The sequence below is a fragment of the Cupressus sempervirens genome, chromosome 3 (genome assembly GCF_028749045.1).
Source record: "Cupressus sempervirens isolate cs-2001-9-10 chromosome 3, ASM2874904v1, whole genome shotgun sequence".
Classification (NCBI taxonomy): Eukaryota; Viridiplantae; Streptophyta; class Pinopsida; order Cupressales; family Cupressaceae; genus Cupressus; species Cupressus sempervirens.
The window spans coordinates 291475843-291497871 of NC_143120.1; the positions used below are offsets into that span (position 1 = coordinate 291475843).

The 22029-nt window shown below is 35.6% G+C and overlaps 1 protein-coding gene across 1 annotated transcript in view; it reads left to right on the forward strand.

Moving 5' to 3' along the window:
• The window catches only part of LOC149566108 (NAD(P)-binding Rossmann-fold superfamily protein), a 178746-nt gene that overhangs the window by 22389 nt on the left and 134328 nt on the right, over positions 1 to 22029 (forward strand). Inside the window, exons 2-3 of the mRNA XM_089819539.1 lie at positions 7828 to 7948; positions 8132 to 8220. Of these exons, the coding sequence (XP_089675665.1) occupies positions 7828 to 7948; positions 8132 to 8220 (210 nt within the window). The remainder of the gene's footprint in view (positions 1 to 7827; positions 7949 to 8131; positions 8221 to 22029) is intronic.

The window sequence follows — 22029 nt, forward strand, 5'->3', positions numbered from 1 at the left end:
AGGCTAGAGGATGACAAGCCGTGGAAACATCATAGATGTTGGCTGATTGGACTATAGAGTCTGAATTGGGACCGTGCAATATTGCTATGGAGAAGCTTGCACATGAGATAGTAGGGGCATATAAAGACGTCTACTATGCTCATCGACGTGCAGAGGTAGATAGGGAAGCAGAGAGGGTTGCAGTTGCGAGGTCCAAGGTAGTCGAGACAAAAGCTCGAGAGAAGCTAGTTGCTGAATTGGCTAGTCAGCAGGCAGCATGGGCGGCCGAGTGAGCAACGCTCTTGCAAGATAAGAAAAAGGCTGAAAAAGGATTACAAGCAGCCCAGACTCAGGCCATGGAGGCAACACTTCTTCTGAAGGAGGTGGTGGAAGTTAACACACGGACATTGAAGGACTTATGTATATTCACTGATCATGTTTACGAGTTGCGCTAGCTGTTGAACACTTCAGGGACGTAAACTCCTCCCTAGTCTATGTTTTTATGTTTGTATGTTGTCTCTTACTTTTGTCAGTTTTGGGTTGCCAGGAGACGACTTTTCTTTTTTGTGGGGGATGATGTTGTTCGACAAACTGGGCAGTTAGACGGTTACTGGTACGGGCACAATTGTGTCGCTTCATTGGCACTGTGTCAGATGTTATAAATGTGGCATACACTTATGTAATTGACATCATGTTGGTATTGAACATTGTTGTTATGTACGAAAGCATTTGATGAATTAATAATATTTACTTTGTTAAGTTATATGTTTCTTTCCTGTTCACCTACGGGCTAAACATACCATCCTTTAGGGGGTGAGTATTTGCGATTTATAGTAGATGGGATCAGTGGGGTAGTACTTGTTATGAGGTATTGTTAGGGAAAGAGCAGGAGGTGGTTGCACTCACCATGAGCTTGAGGTGATTGTGGACTTTTTGTAGTATAATCAGTTGGCTTACTAGGAATCACAACCACCTTTGGATGAGGTTATCATGGAGTTAGAACATGTAGAATTGACACTAGCCCCAAATCAAGTTCAGCTACACATAGTGGTGATTGGTGATGATTGTATATCCACGGGTTATAGTTGTGAGAAGGTTGAGTATATGGTCACACATATCCCAGTTAGAGGTGTAGATGATACAGTGGGGATTAGTGCATCTGTAGAGAGTAGCAAAAACCCACATGTTGCATTGAGTCCTCTTGTGGTTACATCCACTGCATATGTTGTTGATGAGCTAGATGATAGGAGTTACATTCAGAGCTGTGCCAGTCAACATTTGACCAAGGTAGGGGTTTTTTATTATGATTGCATAGAGAGAAGTATTCATTACAACTTATCAAATCCACACAATCCACACATAGAGGATTTGATGATGCATTTGTGTGGATTGGTTTCAAGAGTATACCACCTCTAGGGGGTGAATATTCACCATCTGCAGTAGATGGGATCAGTGGTTGCAAGTTGGCTTACTTGTAGAGTGAGCATATTCATAAAAGCCTTGCCAAGGATAAAGATGGTGCTAGTGATTCAACCACTTCTAGATGTTCAGATCTCGCATTCAGTGTGCCTTGGGTCCCTAGCGCTGACATGGTTAGCACTAAAGTTTGGTTAGATCTTGTTGATTGGCTTCACCACTTTGGGCTTGGTGAAGTTGAGTTCAAAGTTGAGAAACAAATATCAGAGCAGGTTCTTCTTGGCGGGCTTTTGTTTAGTGTTTGGGATCCTTCTAGTGCATCTAGAGTTCAAATAGGGCTTGCAAAGGAGTTTTGTGATGTGTATATGGTGCTGAGTACATATGGTTTTACTTTTGACTGTCATGTGCATGATCTTTTTCAGGTGCACAATTTTGTTGCACGTGTCAAATAGTGTGTATGGCAACTCACTTTGTGCAGTTTGGTGAAACAACTTTATCAGCTTTTTGAGTTGCTTCTCTATGAGATATTCACTCTTGTGACATCTACAGTCAGATCCATTTCAGTTTGGTAGGTTCTGTCAGTCAGATTGGATATGATGCTATATGAGCTAGTTGGTGATCATAGGGACATTACATGATTCTACCCTTGAGACTTGGGTGGACTAATGTGTTATTTGTTTCTGAAATTGATTGAGACAAACAATCTTAGAGGTGGACTATAATGTCCCCATTTTCGCTAGCATTAGAGTTTGAAGGATTGGCCTATTGTTGTGATCCTCTTATACTAATTATTGTGGACAAAGGGTCTTTTGAGACAGGCTTGTCTATGGGAGGGTCTTGTCTTCTTCACAATTCAGTATGTTCCAATTTGATCTTTGTTGTACTTAGATTGGACTTCATTTGGGCATAGTTTCATGCACCTGCTGTTTATGACTAGTATGGTGATGATTGAGAGAGAATTTTCTGTTTTAGGAAACTGCATTTGGTCACATAAGGAAATAATAGGCATGACTCCTATTTCATATGGCATATTTAAAGGCTAAGTATTTTGAGAGTTATTATTATTTTAGTGGCCAAATTATTTTTAAATTATTATGTGACGGCTTCTAATTGAGAGGTATATTGATGAAGGCTCTTTAATGAAAAGTGTAAGGAAGAAGCCAAGTTGCATTATAAAGGAGACTTCATGGAGAAAAAGAAAGCATTCTCTTGGCTATTGATTTTATTATTTTGTGAAATTGTTGAAGGATTTCAACAAGGGTTTTTTGAGGACTGATTCCTCTTGACTTGTGCATCAATTTGTTGTTGTATAGCAAATTGATTCAGTATTCTGGACTGAGTTGGGTGTTGTATGTCTCAGCCTTCAATACGGTGATAATTCTGAGTTGAAGGTGAGTCTCGTGTTTCTGTTTGGTTTCATTAATTTTTGCTATATTCTTCTTGCTGGGCAACCTTATTGTTTGGCGTTTGATTGGGCATCAACTTTCCCTACTGGTTTCCTGATTTTGGAAACCATTGAGGACGTTTCCCTGCTGTAAAATAACCACGCCATTGGCGTGAGACTTCATCACTGCTGCGGCTTTTTCCTGATAGCTGCGATATGTGTTTTGGGAGATTAGCGTTTCCTTGTTTAGGCAGTGTCTAACATATGCATAGCAGCATTTTGCATTGAGCTGGTAAGAACACTTTCTATATGTGGTCCTTGGTATTAATCTGCTGTAAGTTGATCCCTACAGCAGCTATATACAGGTACTTTAATTTAATTGTAATTACCATAGAGATGGTACAATGAATTGTAACATTAATAATTGATAATCGGCACTGTTAACTTCAGCATTATCAGTGTCCATTGTAAATAGTTGGTATTGGAAAGAGGAGTTATAAGGTTGCATTACAATTGTTTGATAAAATGCCAAGTTGTAGCTATATTTGTTTTGGTTAAAATAAATCACTAGTATGCATGCCAAGTTTTTGCAGAAATGTCTACTCGTTGTGGATGCACATTTTACATGTAGAAATCATATGTATGCACTTGAATGGTAAAAAAAACAGATTTCATCCATAATTAAGTTCTTTGCTTGGATGTCTAATAACCATTTGCAATTGTCTAAACTAAATTTGAAACTATTACAAGCAAGCAATAGTAATTTGAAAATAAAAGACAGGTTTCATGCAAATTGTTTGACAAAATGTCAAACATCCAAAAGCGAGGTAATTTGCTGTTCTTGGAGTTAGAACTGGTTGGGGTTTTTTAAAGTGGTCTAGGAGATAACCAAAGAGGAGCTAAAACGTCTTAGGAGCCTCCAAGTCAATGGGTGCGTCCATTTTAAGTCTGTACATCTGTATAGAAAACACTCTACTGATGATATTCTCTTTCCCAATGTATGTTGATGACTTGATCATTAATAGTAGCTCAGCACATTTGATTGTAGAAACCAAACAAGATTTGTGCAAGGATTTTGATATGACAGATTTAGGGCTTCTCCATTGTTGTTTAGGTATTGAGGTTTTGCAGACTGATGGTAGCATCTTTATTTCTCAGTCTAAGTATGCCATGAACTTGGATGACATGTTTCATATGCAAGATTGTAAACCTGCTTCCAAACCTATGGAGAAAGGACTGAAGTTGTCAGCCATGTTTGATTCTCCTCCTGTTTTGAAATCACTTACATGGAACTAGTGGGTAGTTTCATCTATCTCATTGCCAGTAGAGCTACATTTCATGCTTCATGAAAGCCCCCAAGGCCAATCATTGTGCAGCAACTATGCGTGTGTTGTGTTATGTGATGGGCACGTTTGCTTGTGGACTTCTTTACACTAGGAGTCATGATTCTAGACTCAGACGGTTCACAGATTCAGATTGGGCATGTTCTGTTGATGATAAAACATCAACTTCTAGATGTGTGTTCAGCTTGGGATTTGGTGCAATCACTCAGACTCGTAAGATGCAACATGCAGTATCAGTCTCCTCTGCAGAAGCAAAGTATTGAGAACCTGTTAAGGCATCTTGTGAGGCAGTTCAGGTATTTATCTCAAGTAGGCCCGATTCCCTTGCTCTTTTATAGTCAGGGATCTCTCAAATTTGCGAAGAACCTGGTCTTCCATGAAATAACCAAACATTTGGATGCTCATTGTCATTACATTTGGCAGTTGGTTGCAGATGAGCAGTTCACTTGCAGTATGTTCCAATTGCGGATCAGATTGCAAATGTTCTTACCAATCCTCTTGGTCTAGATAAGTTTGTTAAATTTAGGGGATGACTTGGTTTTGTGGATAAATTGACCATAGTAAGGGAGGGTATTAGAATATTGTTATTTAATTACTTTAATGGTCATCTTTTGTACATAAAGTAATTTAAGATCGTATCTATGATTTTCTTTAGTTTCTTATTAAGTTATTAGAAACTTTCTATCTTGTACATTTGTAAAATTCTTTATAATGATCTCTTTGATCATTTGTTAGTACATCAAATATTTTACGATTACTTACCATAATATCTACAACATTCGTATCATCTATGTACAACTTATTTAATGATCATCTCTTTGAAAAATAGCCTCATCTCATGATGTTCCTCTTTGATTTTATGATGCATGAAGATGTCCATAAACTCCCACCAAAACAAAGCTTGCCACATGTACTCACTGTGTATTTGTGTTGCATCTGTAGGGTTCTATGAAATGAAGCACCTAGAAAATTAAAACCTTGAGTTGCAACAAAATCTTAAATGATATGGTCAGTTTTACCTTTCAAAATATAGTGCAAATCAGATTGTGCTGGGTTGGAAAAGTACAATAGTCGCAAATCACTTGGAATCGCACCCAAAATAAAAGTATGATTGCTGAAATATTTGTTCCCTTCAGCTGAAACCTTCTACTCGCAACATTAAACCAAGAGACAGTTTCCATACCTTGGTTGAAATGTTGCATTCTTTTGCTCAGAACCAGAAATGTAATGGTTGGAAATCATTTTGTAGTAGCTGCAAACACCTCAACAATAATGGGCTGGAAACTTACCTGCAATGGAACTGAACAATCTTTTTTGGCTGTAAGGGAAGTGTAGGGAGTGTTGGAAATGTTGAGGACATCAGATCTAAAATTTGGAACCATACTTAAAATGGCTCGTGGCTCATGCCTTCTGCAAGTTGCAACTGATCCTCATCCCAGCTATATCAAATTGGTGTTACTCAACCAACGAGTTCCATTTAACAATTATTCGCTTGGATGGTCACCCTAGGAACACAACCAAAGCAGATCAAATACCATTATGATCAAGCCTACCTTTGGAAAAACTTGTGAACATCCGTCCACATTGTCTTCAGTCTTGGCAATTCTAGGAAGTTATCTCTTTTTTATTGGATTCAAACTTCTTTGAAATCTCCTATTAAATGCTCCCAATGCAAGCTCCAAGATTGCTGCTTGAACATTAGTGAAACATGGCTTTAATACACATTTAACTGTATACATAGAATGATAGTTCTCCGTCAAAACTTGTTTATGTTTATGTCTTAAACACTGTACATATCTACAATACATCTACAAACTAGCTTTTATGTTCACCATGTAAACAAAGGAGCAACTATTCGTCCATTTTTTCTGACTGTGAAGCTTATTTGAGTCTTTGATATTAGCATTTCCTTGTATAGTCTCAGTTTATTAATAATTATGATGATCAGCTGGAGTTTCTGTCTACAACATTGTTACCAGTGTTTATGCCTATGGAGTCAATGATGTTGTTTTGATAGATATTTATAATGTTCCATTCCTAGCATTGGCAGTATGATGATTGTTAACCTATTCAGCAAGCTTCCTAGGCTAAAGAACTAGGGTTAGGGAACTCTTGGGGGTTCAGTGGCAGTTCAGTCCAGCTAATCTGACGATAACATATGTTGCATTGAGCTTGATTTAAAATTGCATAATGACTATTTCTATAGGGGTTTCACACAATTTGTTCATTCTTACTTTTTAAAAGTCACAGTTTGGACTGAATTGGTTTGTTATAAGTGACTCTACTTTGTGATGGTTGGTGATTGGATTTAATGATATTATTTTGGCAATTAATGTAGCCCAAAGGTATTTTTTTAATGATATTTAACTTAGCATTATTTAATTCAATAGAGTAACTTTACATGGGTTCCTACAGGATATAAGTTGTTTTTAAATTTTAAATTAAGTGCTTCCTAGGGGTGGGTGCCTACATGGGAGACATAAGAAGATTATGAAATAAAATAAATAATGGGAACCCTAAAGAGAGGCATGGGTTTTGCAGGAGCATAAATAAGTCCCTTGAGCTTCTTTCATCCATTCTTGTTTTGGAGACTTTGATAATGTGATTCTGTTGCTTTAGACTTAATTCAACCAAAGCTTTGAAAAATTCAAAAACCTTCACAAAGGACATCTATTTTTCAATGATGAAAGATTCTTTCTAGTAGATTGATTGGTAGTTTCATTTGGGAAGTACATTTTAGCTTCATTTGGAAAGATATCTTGGTTCGCTTCAGTAATTTTCGAAGGGATTCAGTGATCAGTTAGTGAGGATTTTATTACCGGATTTGTGGTGACAAAACTGATTTTTTAGACTCTATATGCTGGCACCCTCATTTCCTCGCTGGCCATACACTTCTATAGGAGGGTTGTGAGCATTCTAGGCTAGGATGCCTAGGGTTTGGAGTTGATTCTTGAAGTGTTTAGGCACCTTGGTGTTTGCTATTTTTGATTGACATTTCAAAGGAGGAACAGCTGGGGTTTTAGGGTTTTTGGCTTCATCTTGGATTTCCACTTTGCTGTTTCAAATCTACATCAATCCCATTTACAGCTGCAAATGGGTATGCTTGAATTGTGATTTTAATGCACATTGCTATCTGGGTATTGTTGAAATTGATCTTATACTGCTGTCCACAAATTGTAACAAGTCTGATAGACATTTTGAGTTATGGTTTTGTTTAATATTAAGCATATTGATCATATTCCCTCTACATCTTTGCTGTAAATATTATCTCTGCATTTCCTATTCTATATTCTGGTTTATCTTTAAACTATACATCCAGCATTTAGCAAACTTAAAAAAAAGTAAGGGTGTATCTTACAATATGGTTTACAGATCTATGTAGCATTAATATGCAACAATTAGTGGTTGTGAAAATTGATCTTGTAGTTTCAAACATGTCAATAAATGCTGCTTACAGTGCTTATGATATTTACGAATCCATTCTTTGTAACTGTCGATGTTGTGCAAATGCTGTGTTTTCGTAAAATGGTCGTCAGTGTGAAGAAGCTTGCATTTATATACTTTTTATGATAATCTATGTTATTTATTACAAATAACATGATGGGCTAACAATGAGCCATTTTCTTGTGTCACACATGAATAGGATTATTGCTTTAAGTTATTTTAGTTTCCATATACATTATTGTTTTCTTTGTTCTTCTTCAGGGGTTTTATGTCATCAAAATCTATTCGACAACTATGCACGTCAACTACTGATGGTTACAAAGAACCACCAAAAGTTGAGGAAGCTGAGACTGTGCATGAAAGTCCATCTCATCGAGACAAGGTCAAAAGGATGCGAGTCCATTGCTTATCAGAACTGCTGCATACACTCTTACGTATTAGGCATCAGTTATTTCACTTTGTTATGCTTAACTATTTCACTGTGTGTACATATGTGAGTCTTATTAAATGGTGTCTATATTGCATTTGCATTTTTAAATACTAAAATGGAAAGGGTTTTGGGCAGTTACTTGTATTAGGTGGAAATGGTTTTGTTGGTACGCATGTATGCAAAGAAGGCATCCAACGTGGTCTTATTGTATCAAGTCTTAGCAGGTAGCAATTTTTTATTGGAATTCATTTTTGGTATTGTTTTAGTATTTTAATTCCGAAGACATATTTTGAAATTAAAGCTCTTTTGAACCATTTATTTGCTTTGAATCTTATATTATAACACTTGAATATTATACTTTTAACTCCCAAATAATTTCCCTTTGTACTTGTAAGGGTTAATTTATAACTATATTGGGGGCAAATCTGTGTACTTTATTTTTCTAGATCTGAAAAGATTGTTCTTTATTGGTTCTATAATTAGTAATGCAACCCTAGTACTGGAGTGCGTTGGGACGGGGAGATGTCAGGACAAGTTTTGGGGATGGGGAGAAAATGGGTCTCATTTTTGGGATGGCGGGGGGCAGCTAGGGGACGGTCGCAAGGGGAGGATGGGGCCGGGAGGGGTGTTGTATAGTATACATAGAACTTGAAATGCTTGTTAGGAAATGATGTTTCAGTAGAACATACCAAATTAAAATACTTAAACATATCAAAATTGCAACATGAACTAGAACAATTAAACATTCAACATAGTAACATATTACATACCCAATAGTAACATTCAAAAAACAAATTTCAAATAGAAATCCAAGTACCGATTCCAGCAGAAGCATCGTTGTGGAATGGCAGAGGTGGGGGTACTTGGGTGCACAAGTACCTAGTGCGGGGATGTCTCAGGGACTGCTACTTCAAGGTTTGGGAGGTGGGTGTGAGTCCTTGTGTTACATTGATAATTAGCGTTATGGGATTTTGTTTTTCTGTAGGTGTCCATATGGCATTTTAGTGATATTCTTTTATTGCTGTAATTGTTTTGGTTAGAAATGGACACTCAATAATATTTGTAGAAGCTTTTCTGAACTTTTAGGCTTTTATCATTATTTAATTCCACTTCAGTGACGAGAACACTAATCTTAGTTGTGCTTCCCTTTCTAAGAATTCTTAAATTGAATTAGCTTTGGCAGTAATGTTTTCATTAGTGGTTGATTGCATGTAGCTCCAACCCCATCACGGCTATCCCTATTTTCTAATAATTATTGAAACCATAGAGAGACACATGTCACTTTATATGTTACAGACAGTATTGTACGTACCTGCAAACATAAGCAGCAGACATGACAAGCACACGCAAACATGTTAGTTTGCAAGTATGATAGTTTAAGTTATTCCCGTTAAGCAATAAGGATTAATATGAAGGATTAATGACACCAAACCAATCACTGAATTAACATTCTTTGAAAATTGACACTCGTAACCATTGCAACCTTTTGATCTTAATAGTTATTCCTCCACTATGAATGAAGCTCGCTAATTTAGCATTTTAGATCTCTCTGATTGCTTGTCATGTCCACAGGCCTTCATCAAGTAATGATAATTAATTTTAACCATAACGAAGAGTTTAATGTTCAAAACCTCAGTATCAATAAAATAGCCTGCTAGCCAGGTCAAGCCTGGGATGGGATTTTAATCCCAGTCAAACTGTAGGTCATCAATAAAGAGTTAACTGTTGTTTGTACTTAATACGAAACTAATCTTAGATGATAGAGATACCTTACCTGGATGAGACCTTAGACTGGATTATGAATAATGATAAAGAATCTGCAATTTGGGTTAATTTTTGGACATATATTAATGTAGGTCAAACCTTAGTTTATTTTAGTTTATTAGAGATGCCCAGAGCTGAATAAACTTTGAGAGTGGGTTATGATAAAAGGGTCCTCAATCAGGGTCAACCTCGGGATTTTAACCTAGGTCAAACTTTGGATGAAAAGATATATACCTGAATCATTGAAGACTCAATCCTGAGCATAAGATATAATAAAAGAGTCATCAGATTAGTCAATACTTGGATGGTATAATAACCCAGGGAAAAACTCAGCTGATAGAGACCCTCCAAGGCTGGGTAAACCTTACACTAGTTTAATAAATGTTAGAAATAAGGATTACTAAACTATGCGTGATAAGCAAAGACATGACTTGAATAATGGACAGAGCATATCATGCATACCTGTGTTCCTTAAGGATTTGCCGAAGAACAAGTATTGCTGAGATCGAGATGGTCCTGGCTGGTTCGCTACACAAATCTTCTTGATCTTCAAAATAACTAATCTGGCATCCCAGATTGCTTAAGTGGTCTTTGAAAGACCTTATCCACCTATCAAAAGTCCTGCTGTACTCTTGGCCTTTAAATCAGAAGAGATCCTCAAAATCTTTTAACATATACTATATTGATCTGCAGATCCTAAGGAGAAATTACTGTTATGTAGATAGATGTTATTCTAGTTGTATTAAACAAAGGAGATGAAGACTCCTTATATAGATTTACAAAGACAATGTTTTAAAAAGAAACAATCGTAAACTAAAGATGAAAATAGAAACTACATTATAAAGTAAAGAGTAACTAGGATGACCATTAAAGAGACATTACAATCTTCTAACACCTCCCTTAATGGTCATAGTCTAACTGTTGTCTTTTGGTCACAAATTCTACAGAACATTTCGCTGCTGCTAAGACCCTCCTTGGATCTGCAAAATGTTAGTGACCAAGAAGAATCCATCTAGAAAAGAACAGAGAAGGCTGCCCCCTTCTTTAGAAAGTTTTGCAAAAAAGGGCAAGAGCTTTCCACTACCTCTGCCACTAACCCTCCAGAATCAGCAAAACATCTAACCAAAAGACGTCACAAAACATCCAACCTGATGTTAGATGACAGAGTTGCTCTTTTTGTCATATCCCTATTTTGAGATAGAATTTTAATAATAATTAGATTATACAATGTTCGTAAATAAATAATGATAGTAGAGTTATATTAAAACTAATACTAAAATATAAAATTAGGAGATAATTATTATTTAATCTATATTATGAATGAAATCATATTTAGTATGATATTTTAAATGATTAAAAATAATAAAATCAAAATGAATAAATAAATAAATAAAATTAAATACAAGAGACAATATTGTAAAAAGTATGTTAACTTTCTAAATAGAAATAAATAATATATTAATAATAAACACAAATAAGTAAGAAAATAAATAATATAACATAGATAATAGAAATTAACTAAATCTAATGAAAAGTCAAGAGATATTTAACAAATAGACACAACTCTTTAAAATTAAGATATAAACGGCAAGAGTGTTTATTTTAGAGAGGGAAAAAAAGAAGAGGAGAAGAGAGGAGTTCAAAAGGAAAAAATGAAAGAGAAATATAATATGAAGAAAATAAGAAAGTGACTTTTTGAAAAGGTATCGTTGAATATTAAGAGGATGTGAACCTTCAAAAGGGTCATAATTATGAATAGTTGTGACTATTCAAAAATATTTTTAATTATAAACTATTTGGATTTTTCTAAAGGATCTTGATTATGAAGTGTTGCGACTTTTCAAAAGAGTTATAACTATGAAGTTTTATGACTTTTAAAAATATTTCTATTATGAAAGGTGGAATTTGAAATGGATAACACACATGACTTAATAGTTAAAGATTTAAGATCAAGAGAGTCCCTTTTGAGGGAAGAGAGTGATCTTAATATGGTTAATTATTTAAGATCAAGAGTCTCATTAGGAAGAGAGTGATCTTAATTCAGTTATAAGGCCAAAATATTTTGTAAATGTTAACATATACATATGTGTCAAGGGCCCTAGATAGAGAAAGTCTCTTCTAGGAAGGAGCTTAAAGGGAAAACTTCATAGAAGACAGAGAAGTAACTAGGGATCTAAGGATCCTCAAGAGGGTTATTGATTTTGATGCGGAGACGTCTTTAAGGTTGGGTTAAGATAGAGGGTAGAATAGTGAAATATATTTTATTATTGTATAAATTCTAACATTGGTTTTGTAGATATTATTGTCCTTGCTAGTGGGGACATTACACTTCCCCAGAGATAGAGACAAACATTGAGAACGACTAGCACATTTTTGAGGAAAAATCAGCTAATCATCTAATCTTTACGGATGATCATGATGGTCCAAAACAGATTGTATAAAGCCACAATTTTTTTAAGGAGAAAAATTGGAAAAATCAGACACAATTTTTGAGGTGAATAATTGATCAAAACCAAACAATAAAATCCGAGACATGGATAGGAGAATACAAAGCTTCATTTTTGAGGAAAAACGGTAAAACCTAACATATAATTTTCGAGGAACAAACTATAAACCCACAAAGGAATCCCACACAACTTTGTGAATTACAAAATCATAAATGTTTCAAGGATTATTTTATGACAACTATCAGAGAAACGTTCATGCAGAAAAACATGAGACTTTGCATGGTAAAACAACACATGCAAGTAACAAGATGCACATGCAAGCAACATGCAACTCACTTTAACTTCGAAGATCAGAGACTTTTGCCCAAACCACGAAATCGTGCGATCAAAACCCTCAACTAGGCTCATGATTTTTAGTGAAAATCTTCAAAGACAAACCACAAATTTCATAAAATACCTCTTAACAGTTTTTATTTAAAAAAATCGAAAAACAAATTTCTAGAAAAAAAATCTAGATCAAAAGAGGCTTGAATTTTTCTTAAAAAATTTGCCAAATTTTATGAAATCTCATTGACCTGCTATGATGCCATGTTATAGTAAATTGATGTTGTTGTAGTTGTGTAGATTTACAAAGACAATTTACAAAGGAGATGAAAGCTCCTTATATAGATTTACAAAGACAATTTAAATTGTTTTTTAGAAGAAATAATTGTGAACTAAAGATGAAAATAGAAACTACATAATAAACTAAAGACTAGCTAAGATGACCATCAAAGAAACATTAGAATCTTCTAATAATTACAGTACAAAAATATTGACTTTGTTGTGTTTAGAATGATGTTTTATGTTCTTTGCAAGCATTGCGAGTCATTCTAGACAATTATGAGTGGTTGTTGTTGCCTCAGATTAACCTCAAAGATCCTTATCTATTCAAATGTTCTTGTCAAGTTTCTGGTCAACCTTCTGAACAACAAAACACGAAACACATTGGAAAGGCTGAAACTTGAAAAAAAAGTGGATGAACTTTAATTTTTTTTTCCCCAGAAAACATAGAACACAACAATCCGGTTCAAGGCAGAAAACCCATATTCCTCAAAGTTGGGAAACCTTGTGGCTGAAATTCAGTTTTTTGGATTAGTGCTTTAGCCTCAAAAAAATCCCCAAAAAATGGTGACCCAACAGTATTAGGAAATGAGGATTGGGAAAATACCTTGAAATCACAAATTTGTAATTCTCAAAAAACACAATTTAATATTTCTAGAAATTGTACATGAAAAAAAACTAATTATGGGTGGGCAGGTAAAAAAATATCAGATAGACTGATTGCAAGTGAAGGGAAATTTGAAAATCATGTGTAGGTAGGACAGAAACAGTGCTGTAAATTACGGAGTTTTGAAAACAAATGTTGGTGACAAAATGGGTGGCCATAGGGGAGAGAAAGGCATTGGGTGTAGGCTAGAAGACAAGACAAGATGATGTTGTATGTGTGAAGGGTGGAAGTATGAGGCAAGTCGTACTCTCAATAAAGGAAGAGGAAGAGAGATAAAGAGACAAGTGATAAGTCACAACGAGTTAGAACATCACCAAGCCAAACCTAGGATCCTAAGTCCATTCATGTGCATAAGAGCACAAAAACAAAGAAAAAGAAACAAAGGAAAAGAAATGCAAACAACAACAAAAGCAAAAGGATTCAAAAGGGGTTAGTACTAAAACCCAAATCAACTAGTGAAGGAGACCTTGGCTAAGAAAACGTCTCACCCACTAATATCATGTTTGAAAGGCTATTTCAAAGCATAAGAGATCACATAGGAAAGAGAAGAGCACCACAAAGGATGATATACCTTATGATTCTATCCTACTAGCATGAGAGAGAGAGAGAGAGAGAGAGAGAGAGAGAGAGAGAGAGAGAGATTATCTTATAGTCAATCTTGTGTGCTTGTCAATGACTTTTGGATTCATGTGTATACACCTATGGATCAATTCCTTTGTATCCCATAGAGTGTAAATATGTCTGCGCTCTTTGTGAATGGACAAATGTCCATTATCTGTAGAAATATTTGTGTTTATGAATGCGTTTCCCTAGGATGGAGAAGTGTCATTTATACCCATTAGAGAGTGGCATGTTGCAGTGTAATAGTAAAAGTGCATAAAAAGTAAACTATAGTACAAGGATGGTGTATGTATGTCCCCCTCCTTATGATGACTATGTAGCTATAGACATCATAAGGAAAAGAGTCAGGGATAACTACTTCTAGTAACAATGAGATATCCTTTAAGCGATAATTTATGCCACAATCTTAGCAAAGAGCGTGGGCTCTTGTACACTGAGAAAATAGATAATTATGAAAGGATATGCCACTTATGAGAAGAGACCCTTGAAAGGAAAAGATCTTGTTGGCAAGATATCTACCTTTAAGAGGGGAGTGTCTGAACAAAGATAATAACTTCAAGACAAAAGAGGGGGAGGAGAACAAGAATGCACTTATTAAACCTGTGTGTGTAGGTAGAAAAATAGGGATCCTTGGATGAAGGATGACAAACTTTGAAAGACATAACAAGGGAAAATGTTTATAATGAACATTATTTTGCAAACAAGAAAGAGATGACGATCAAAGACATACACCTTTTATATATGAGAGAGTCATGATCAAGACAACAATTCTATATAGGAAAAGAATGTACATGATAAACAAATGCCACTGTACTAGAGAAAGCTGATCCTTAGACAAAGAGATAAAGAATCTAGAAACAACCTTGTCCCCCAAGTATAGAGGCAAGAAGCCATAGATGAGCAATAAGAAGAATGAAAAGACAACGGAGGATTATAAAATGATAAATAAAGGCTTGTAAGATATAAAGAAGAATTGTAAGCAGCGACCATAATCTAGCCTTGCACAAAACAAACCAGCCTATGTCAAACAAGATGCATCATAGAGTAATGCAACACCATAGAGAGAAGGAAAGGCAAGATACATTATAGGATATGAAATTCCAAGCAACATAATGTTATGCTAGGAAAGATATCACATATGAAGTAGCTACAGCAAAGGAAAAGATACTATAGATGATTATTAAATGACAAACTCTCAAATCCAAGACATCAAAAAGAATTGCGAGGCAGCAACAATCACGTCTTGCATGAAACAAAACCTTACATATCCGAAGATAAGAATGTATCATAAAACAATGCAAATCTATAAATGAACGATAAAGAAAAGGAAAGGATACCATCTTATGCCTACTTAGTGATCATTAGAGGAACAACAAAGAGATAATGGATCCTCAAAGGAGAAAAGAGAAGAAAAGATAATCCCTCTAGGATTGATCCCTTATAACATACATTGCTACAAAACGTAATACAACAAATCAATGGAAAATCTGTACGTCACAAAGACTTTACGTCCACAAAATAATATAAATGCACAAGAGGAGAAAGGGAAAGAGGGATAACATATAAGCCCCCTAAAACATGTATCCTAGATACCAAATATACACTTTCTAGAAAGGATATTAAAGTATAGAAAAACATGCAACAAAGAGCAAAAATAGATTCCAATAAAAGATGAACCTTGCCCCCTAGTTGAGAGGAACAAAGAGAAAGACATACTGTGCCATTGTTAACCATATTATGTAGACTAATAGAAAGTGGCCCCAATAAGGATTATAAACGCTAAGTGATTCTATGAAGAAGGGATAAAGTATCTTGTGTATAAGAAATCTCACCATTTTCAACTTTATCATGAACATATAGAACAAATTCAACACAATCACAAAGTAGATGTTCATTATTGTACCAAAAAAGGACATCAAAATCTATTAATATCATTCTTCTCATAAGGTTGATATACTAGTTTAGGTGCAGGCAAAAGGTAACAATAGACTCTCAATGCTAAAGCTTCCTTAGTACCATTAGGAGGTAAAGATGTAGTTGGAAGAAGAAGATGAAGAGGAGGTTGTGGAGGAGGGAAAGTCGGGGGAACATTGGGAGGGGAAAAATAATTAATGCCCCACTTATGTTGGTGCTGAGGAAGGTAAATAGGGATCTTAATGCCATGTTCATTGATACCAAGACCTAAACCCTTATAACCTTGTCTAGTGATAATCTTATAGCCCGTGGTATAGGTAGTTCGAAGGCCAAGTGGAGAAAAAGGTTCGTCTCGAGGTCTATGAGCATATGTAGTGCAAGGAGGAATAGAATGAGGAGTGTTGTTTATGGAGAGCAAGGCATATTTGTGGGAGATGGTGAAGAAGATGGCTCATATAGGAACTGTCTAATATTAGGATCACGAACCATACATTGAAGGTGTTGGAATGTAGGAGGGATGTGAGAAGATTGATCATGAGTAGGTGGCATAGGATTAGGCATAAAGGGTTAGGATCTTCATTAAGAAGACCTCTAATGCCATCTAAAAGATGAATATGGAATGCACATGAAAGTCTAATGATGGTCTTGGAATATGCTTTGTTGGGAAACCTTCTATTAGTTATCCTCATAATACCATATGCAAGAAAAGCATGTAAGGGCATGAACACCATGAAATGAAAGGAATTTGCATAGACATCATAAGCATGATAAATAGATGCATGAACACAAGTTACTATAGATATGATTTTATTTTAGAGAATGCTATAGTTTAAAAATAAGATCTAACTTCACAAGATATCCAAATCTAAAATTCCAAAATGTAAGAAGATTTTGTCACACATCGATTTCGCCAAAAGAAGATGAACACCTAATGTAAAGAAAGAACCTATGTCCAAAAAGAAAGGGGCACAATTTGGGCTCACCAAAATGTTTAAGGTGAACATGGAAGCTAATGAATTTAATCATATAAATTCATTAACAACTCACTTTCACACTAAACCATTCAATACAAGAGAAAGAGGGGCTTCTAAACATAAGTCTCAATATAACTTAAGTTAGATTAGCAAAAACCAAATAAGATGAAGGGATGCAAATACTAAACGCAAATTATACTAAGGAAGCAAGCAAGCAAGTCCTCTTTCATGCAATGTTGATTAACTTTAAGATATGCAAATGGAACCAATTAAGTGACAAAGGTAAAATAGATCTAGGAGCAATATGTAATGTCCCCACTTTAGCAGTTGACCAAGTGCGTGTGCGTTAGCTTAATTCTACATGGTCTTAGGGGCTAACGAAGGGTTTAAAAGGGATCCTAGAGTGTTTTGGCCTAGTCATCTTTAATTTGGGCCAAAATGGAGTTGAATTGCTCAGTTTTAGGTATACTTGCTATTTTTAGTAAGTCAACAGGACACAGGGGACGCTAGTTTTGGTGATTGGATTTGATACTTGGCAAGAGCTTTTCGACGAGCTATCACTCGTGTTGTTCGGAGTCCGATAGCTTAAATGTTTTAATGCCTGAAGTATCATTAAAGTAACATTTAATTTAGTTGTAAAATATTAAATTTTTACTTTATTATTAAATTTTATGGGAATGTGTGCAAATCAAAGGGGTGCCTAAGGGAGACATAAGTGAATATTTTAATATGTTTTATATTGCACATCTTTTATCCCACATTGCAGATTCACTCTTTTAATATTTTAAGAATGTTTTAATATTGGTTATTAAATATTTTAATTATTAAATATGTCTCTTGTGACATTCTAGACGTCTTGTGTGATTCTAGATGTCATTCTCTTATATTTTAAGAATGTTTTAATATGTTAAAGGACATCTATCCTCTCTTGTGACATTCTAGACATCATTCCCTTGGGGTTTGGCCTTTGGAATCCATTGTTATCAGCTTCATTATTAGGCAAATTGGGTGTGTTTTTAGCTACAGGCAAATTTGATGTTTTGCTCAGATCTTCTTCTTTACTCATCCGACACTTATGCTACTTTGAGGGAATGATTTTATGAAGATATTGGACTGTTTGGAAGACAAAATACTATAGCAACACTATTCACGTAGGTACTGTTCATGCGGCACTAGTCACGCAGCACTATTCATGTCATTGTAGCAGCGGTTTTAAATAACATTTGCTGGAGCATTATGTCAATAATAGTGGAGCAATTAGTGGGTTGATAATCTGCCATGTATTTGATTTGATTTAATTCTGAAAATAACATCTTATTAGCTGTAATACAATTTCTAGTCTGCATATCATTGTACTTTCTTTTGTTCATGTTGAGTGATTTTCAATTCCATGCAAGCAAACAATATAAATGTCTCATTTCCGAAGTCATAAGAGGTTAAATTAGTAAATGGAGGAGTAAGAAGTTGGATGCAAATTGTTTGACAAAATTCCTATCAGTAGTTGTTTAGTTTTTGGGCATTTCTAGGGTGCCCATTACACAATATATATGCAATCAACCCAATTGAAAGATGGAAATAGGTCTAAGCCAAGAGATAAAAAGAAGGGTAGAAATCTGACCTTGAAATATGCAAAGAAAATTGCTTTTTTGCTCCGAAAATTGCGTATCTGAAATTGAGACTGAAAATTTGATTGCATATCTGTGATTAGGACAAAAAACTCAGGAAACCTTGAAAATCCCATATCTCCAAGTACAGGTCAATTTGGGTAACATCTATTGGTAGATTTACAGGATGATGAACATGTTCCCAAAGCATCAGAACAAAGTTGACCTAGATTTTCTAGCAGCCCTCGATTGATAGTTTTTGGATCCAAATTCATAGTTCCGATAACTTGTTCCTACACATGACTTTTTTTTTTTAAAATTGGACGAGGACTTGCCTTGGTCAAGCACTAGATTGAGGAATCAACCTTGAAATTGAATTGTAGATAATGATAAAGGAAATGCTAGCATGTAGTAGGATTGAATCAATAATGAGAAATACAATTACTTTTGTAGAAGCAATTGAATTTGATGTGTGATCAAGTATGCAAATGTAAGAGTCTTGACTCAAAGTAACCAAAAGGAAACCATAGAAGCCAAAACCACATGAATGGGAATGTTGATGCCATATCTTAATGGATGATAGAAGTTGAATGGATGAATGGAAGATCTCTTCTTTGGAAGGAAAGGGTTGAATCTCCTTCAAACACATGAAATAAGGCACATCAAGAAAAGTAATATTCATTTGGTATCTGCTTTTCCCATGGCTGCCTTGGAACTGGAATTCGTTTTGAGTTGTGTACGAAATTTCAGTCCAAAAACCAAGACAATAATGAATGCAGATGAAAAGGTCATCATTAGCTTTGATCTAGAGGTTATTGAGCAAATCTTTAGAGTTCCTCAAAATGCAGAGTGTGTGGATTTGTCTAAAGATATGTCTTTAGAGTTGTGGAATGAAAAGAGGGCAGATTATCAAAGGTATGTAAGTACATATTGGTTAAAGGTTGGAAGAAGCAAATTTTCAAATAGCCTAAAACTGTTCATAGGTCAAATTTCAACTCAGAATTCAAAGACTTGATAACTCTTCTCAATAGGATATGCGGCCTCAAAGATTCCAGTGACTTTGAACCTTGGATGCATAAATTCATTCTCCAAATCTTTGATAATGAAGAACCTATATTCTGGGGAGAACTTATTATCACTGCTATTTGTGAGCAGTTGCTTAATGTAGGAACCTCAACACCTTTCTATATGAATTCCTCCTTAGTTTACACAGTTGCATCCATGGGATCTTTCTCGTGTCTCACGACGAAAGGGGATATGTTAAAAGCTCCTATCTGAGACTACTATGATCAAATCACCTTGTTGCACAACAAATATCATTTTAAGAGAGTCCAAGATGCATTCTTTGGATATTTTTGGTGTTTGTTTGATAAAGAGCTGGTAACCAAGCGAGTGTCAGATGAAGCTTGGAATAGAGTTAATCAGATTGGTGCTAGCTTTCTACATTTTCCAACTTTCACTTATTTGAGGTTTGGTTAAATGTTACAAATAAGATCATATTGATAGAATTGGCTAGACAGCTCATGAAAGTACAGTCTTATTAGAATTCTTTGCATAGGCCAGGTTTTGGTATTACTATAGCCAAACCCTTAGTAATTGGTCAATATATGATCAATTTGGTCTACAAGGCAAAGAATATGGAGGCAGAACTTCAACTTATCACATTAAAAAGGTTCAAGGCTAGGTTTGATTTTGATTATCGAGGGATCCATTCAATAATTAAGAGGGCATTTGAAAAGAACCAAAGTCAACTCCAAAGGAATTACTTGTAACAAGGAACAAGATTGCTTATTTTTATTTGAACTTTAGAAAAAAAAGGAAGGTACAAATCTAATTCGATTCTAACAATTCCCCTTCACATTAAGTGTTAATGTTTTGAAAGAGAACATAATTACTGCAACTGAATTTTCAGACTTGTAATTTAAGTAGAACTTGGAATAAATCATAGACCATTGGTTTGCTTGAGCTGGTTGAAGGTGGGGCCACGAAAAGTAGCAAAACAGATCTCAATGCCGCCAAAGATTATTATCCTAGTCGAAACAATAACAGGCCTGTCCCCATGCAAAGGAGAGTCACGCTATGTGTAAATTGGCGGCCAATATTAACACCCAACAATGACGCTTGTAGAAGCGGCAACAAAAATGTGGGCCAGTATAGTGTGGCTTGGCGTTAAGCTTCAGCCAATTGTAATTTCAATCAATTTGCCTTCTTGGTGTCAAGACTCTAGGTGTATCCCAGTAGAGTAGTGAGGTCACCTTCGAATACTACCAGTCGATTTATGAATCAATCGCAGCTTGAAACTGATCTCTGACAATCCCTTAGAACAACAAAATCTCCAGAACCACAGTGGATATAGTTGGAGAAAGAAGATAATTGTTTACCTCAGTACAATTATCAATGGAAGAACTCCAAATTCCTTCAAACCCTCAAACATAAGTTATGAGCAAATATCATATAAATTTCAAGATGATCACTTCACAACAAAAAGCTGCATTTATAACACAAATTGAGCCATCCACCTTCACTCTCACACGTTCCACTTAAAGGCAACTTTATAATATAAAGTTATGACACTTTATAATATAAAGTACTTATGCTTATTAAATCATTAGCCAACAAGCTCATCGATAAAAACTTTAATTGAGAAATCTCAAAGAGATCAAATATCCAGAATCAAAGGACCATCTTGCCTGCATTGCTCAATCCAAAAATAGCAATTGACTGAGAGTGACTTGCTAAAAATAGTAAGTCCAAAAATAACAATCTCACGACAAAGACCCTAAAAACGTGACATCAGCTCACGAGGGTCGCGATAATGAGCCGAAAAACCCACTCTGGAGACCTGCTAAATTGGGGACATTACAGTCTTTCCTCCCCAAGATTGCTTATCCTCAAGCAATCGAAGTCTAAAATGCTGTAGAATATCTTCAGGCTCCCAAATAGCATCCTCATTCGGAAGATTCTACCATTTAACCAAAAACTCACGAATAGTTCTCCGTCGCAGTTTCCTTTCCCTAGTATCAAGTATTGCTTCCGGAATCAACTCCAATCTCCCTTCATCATCCAACGGAGGCAAAATAGGAGAATGTTTCACATGACGACCCAAAACCCCTTTGAGGTGTGAAACGTGGAACACATTATGAACTTTGCTATCATCAAGCAACTGTAACTCATATTCCACCTCGTCAACCCGCTGCACAATTTGAAAGGGTCCATAATATCGTGGCTTAAGTTTCTCAGCTCCGCTCTTCTTGATCGAACACTGCCAATATGGCTGCAACATCAAGTAGACCACATCCCCTACCTGAAAAGTCCGAGCTGTTCTCTTCTGATCAGCATACTGTTTTTTCTGATTCTGTGCTCTTTGTATATTATCTTTCAAGGTCCTCACTACATCTTGGCTGTCCTGTAGCAACTTCCCGACGCTTTCTACTCTGCT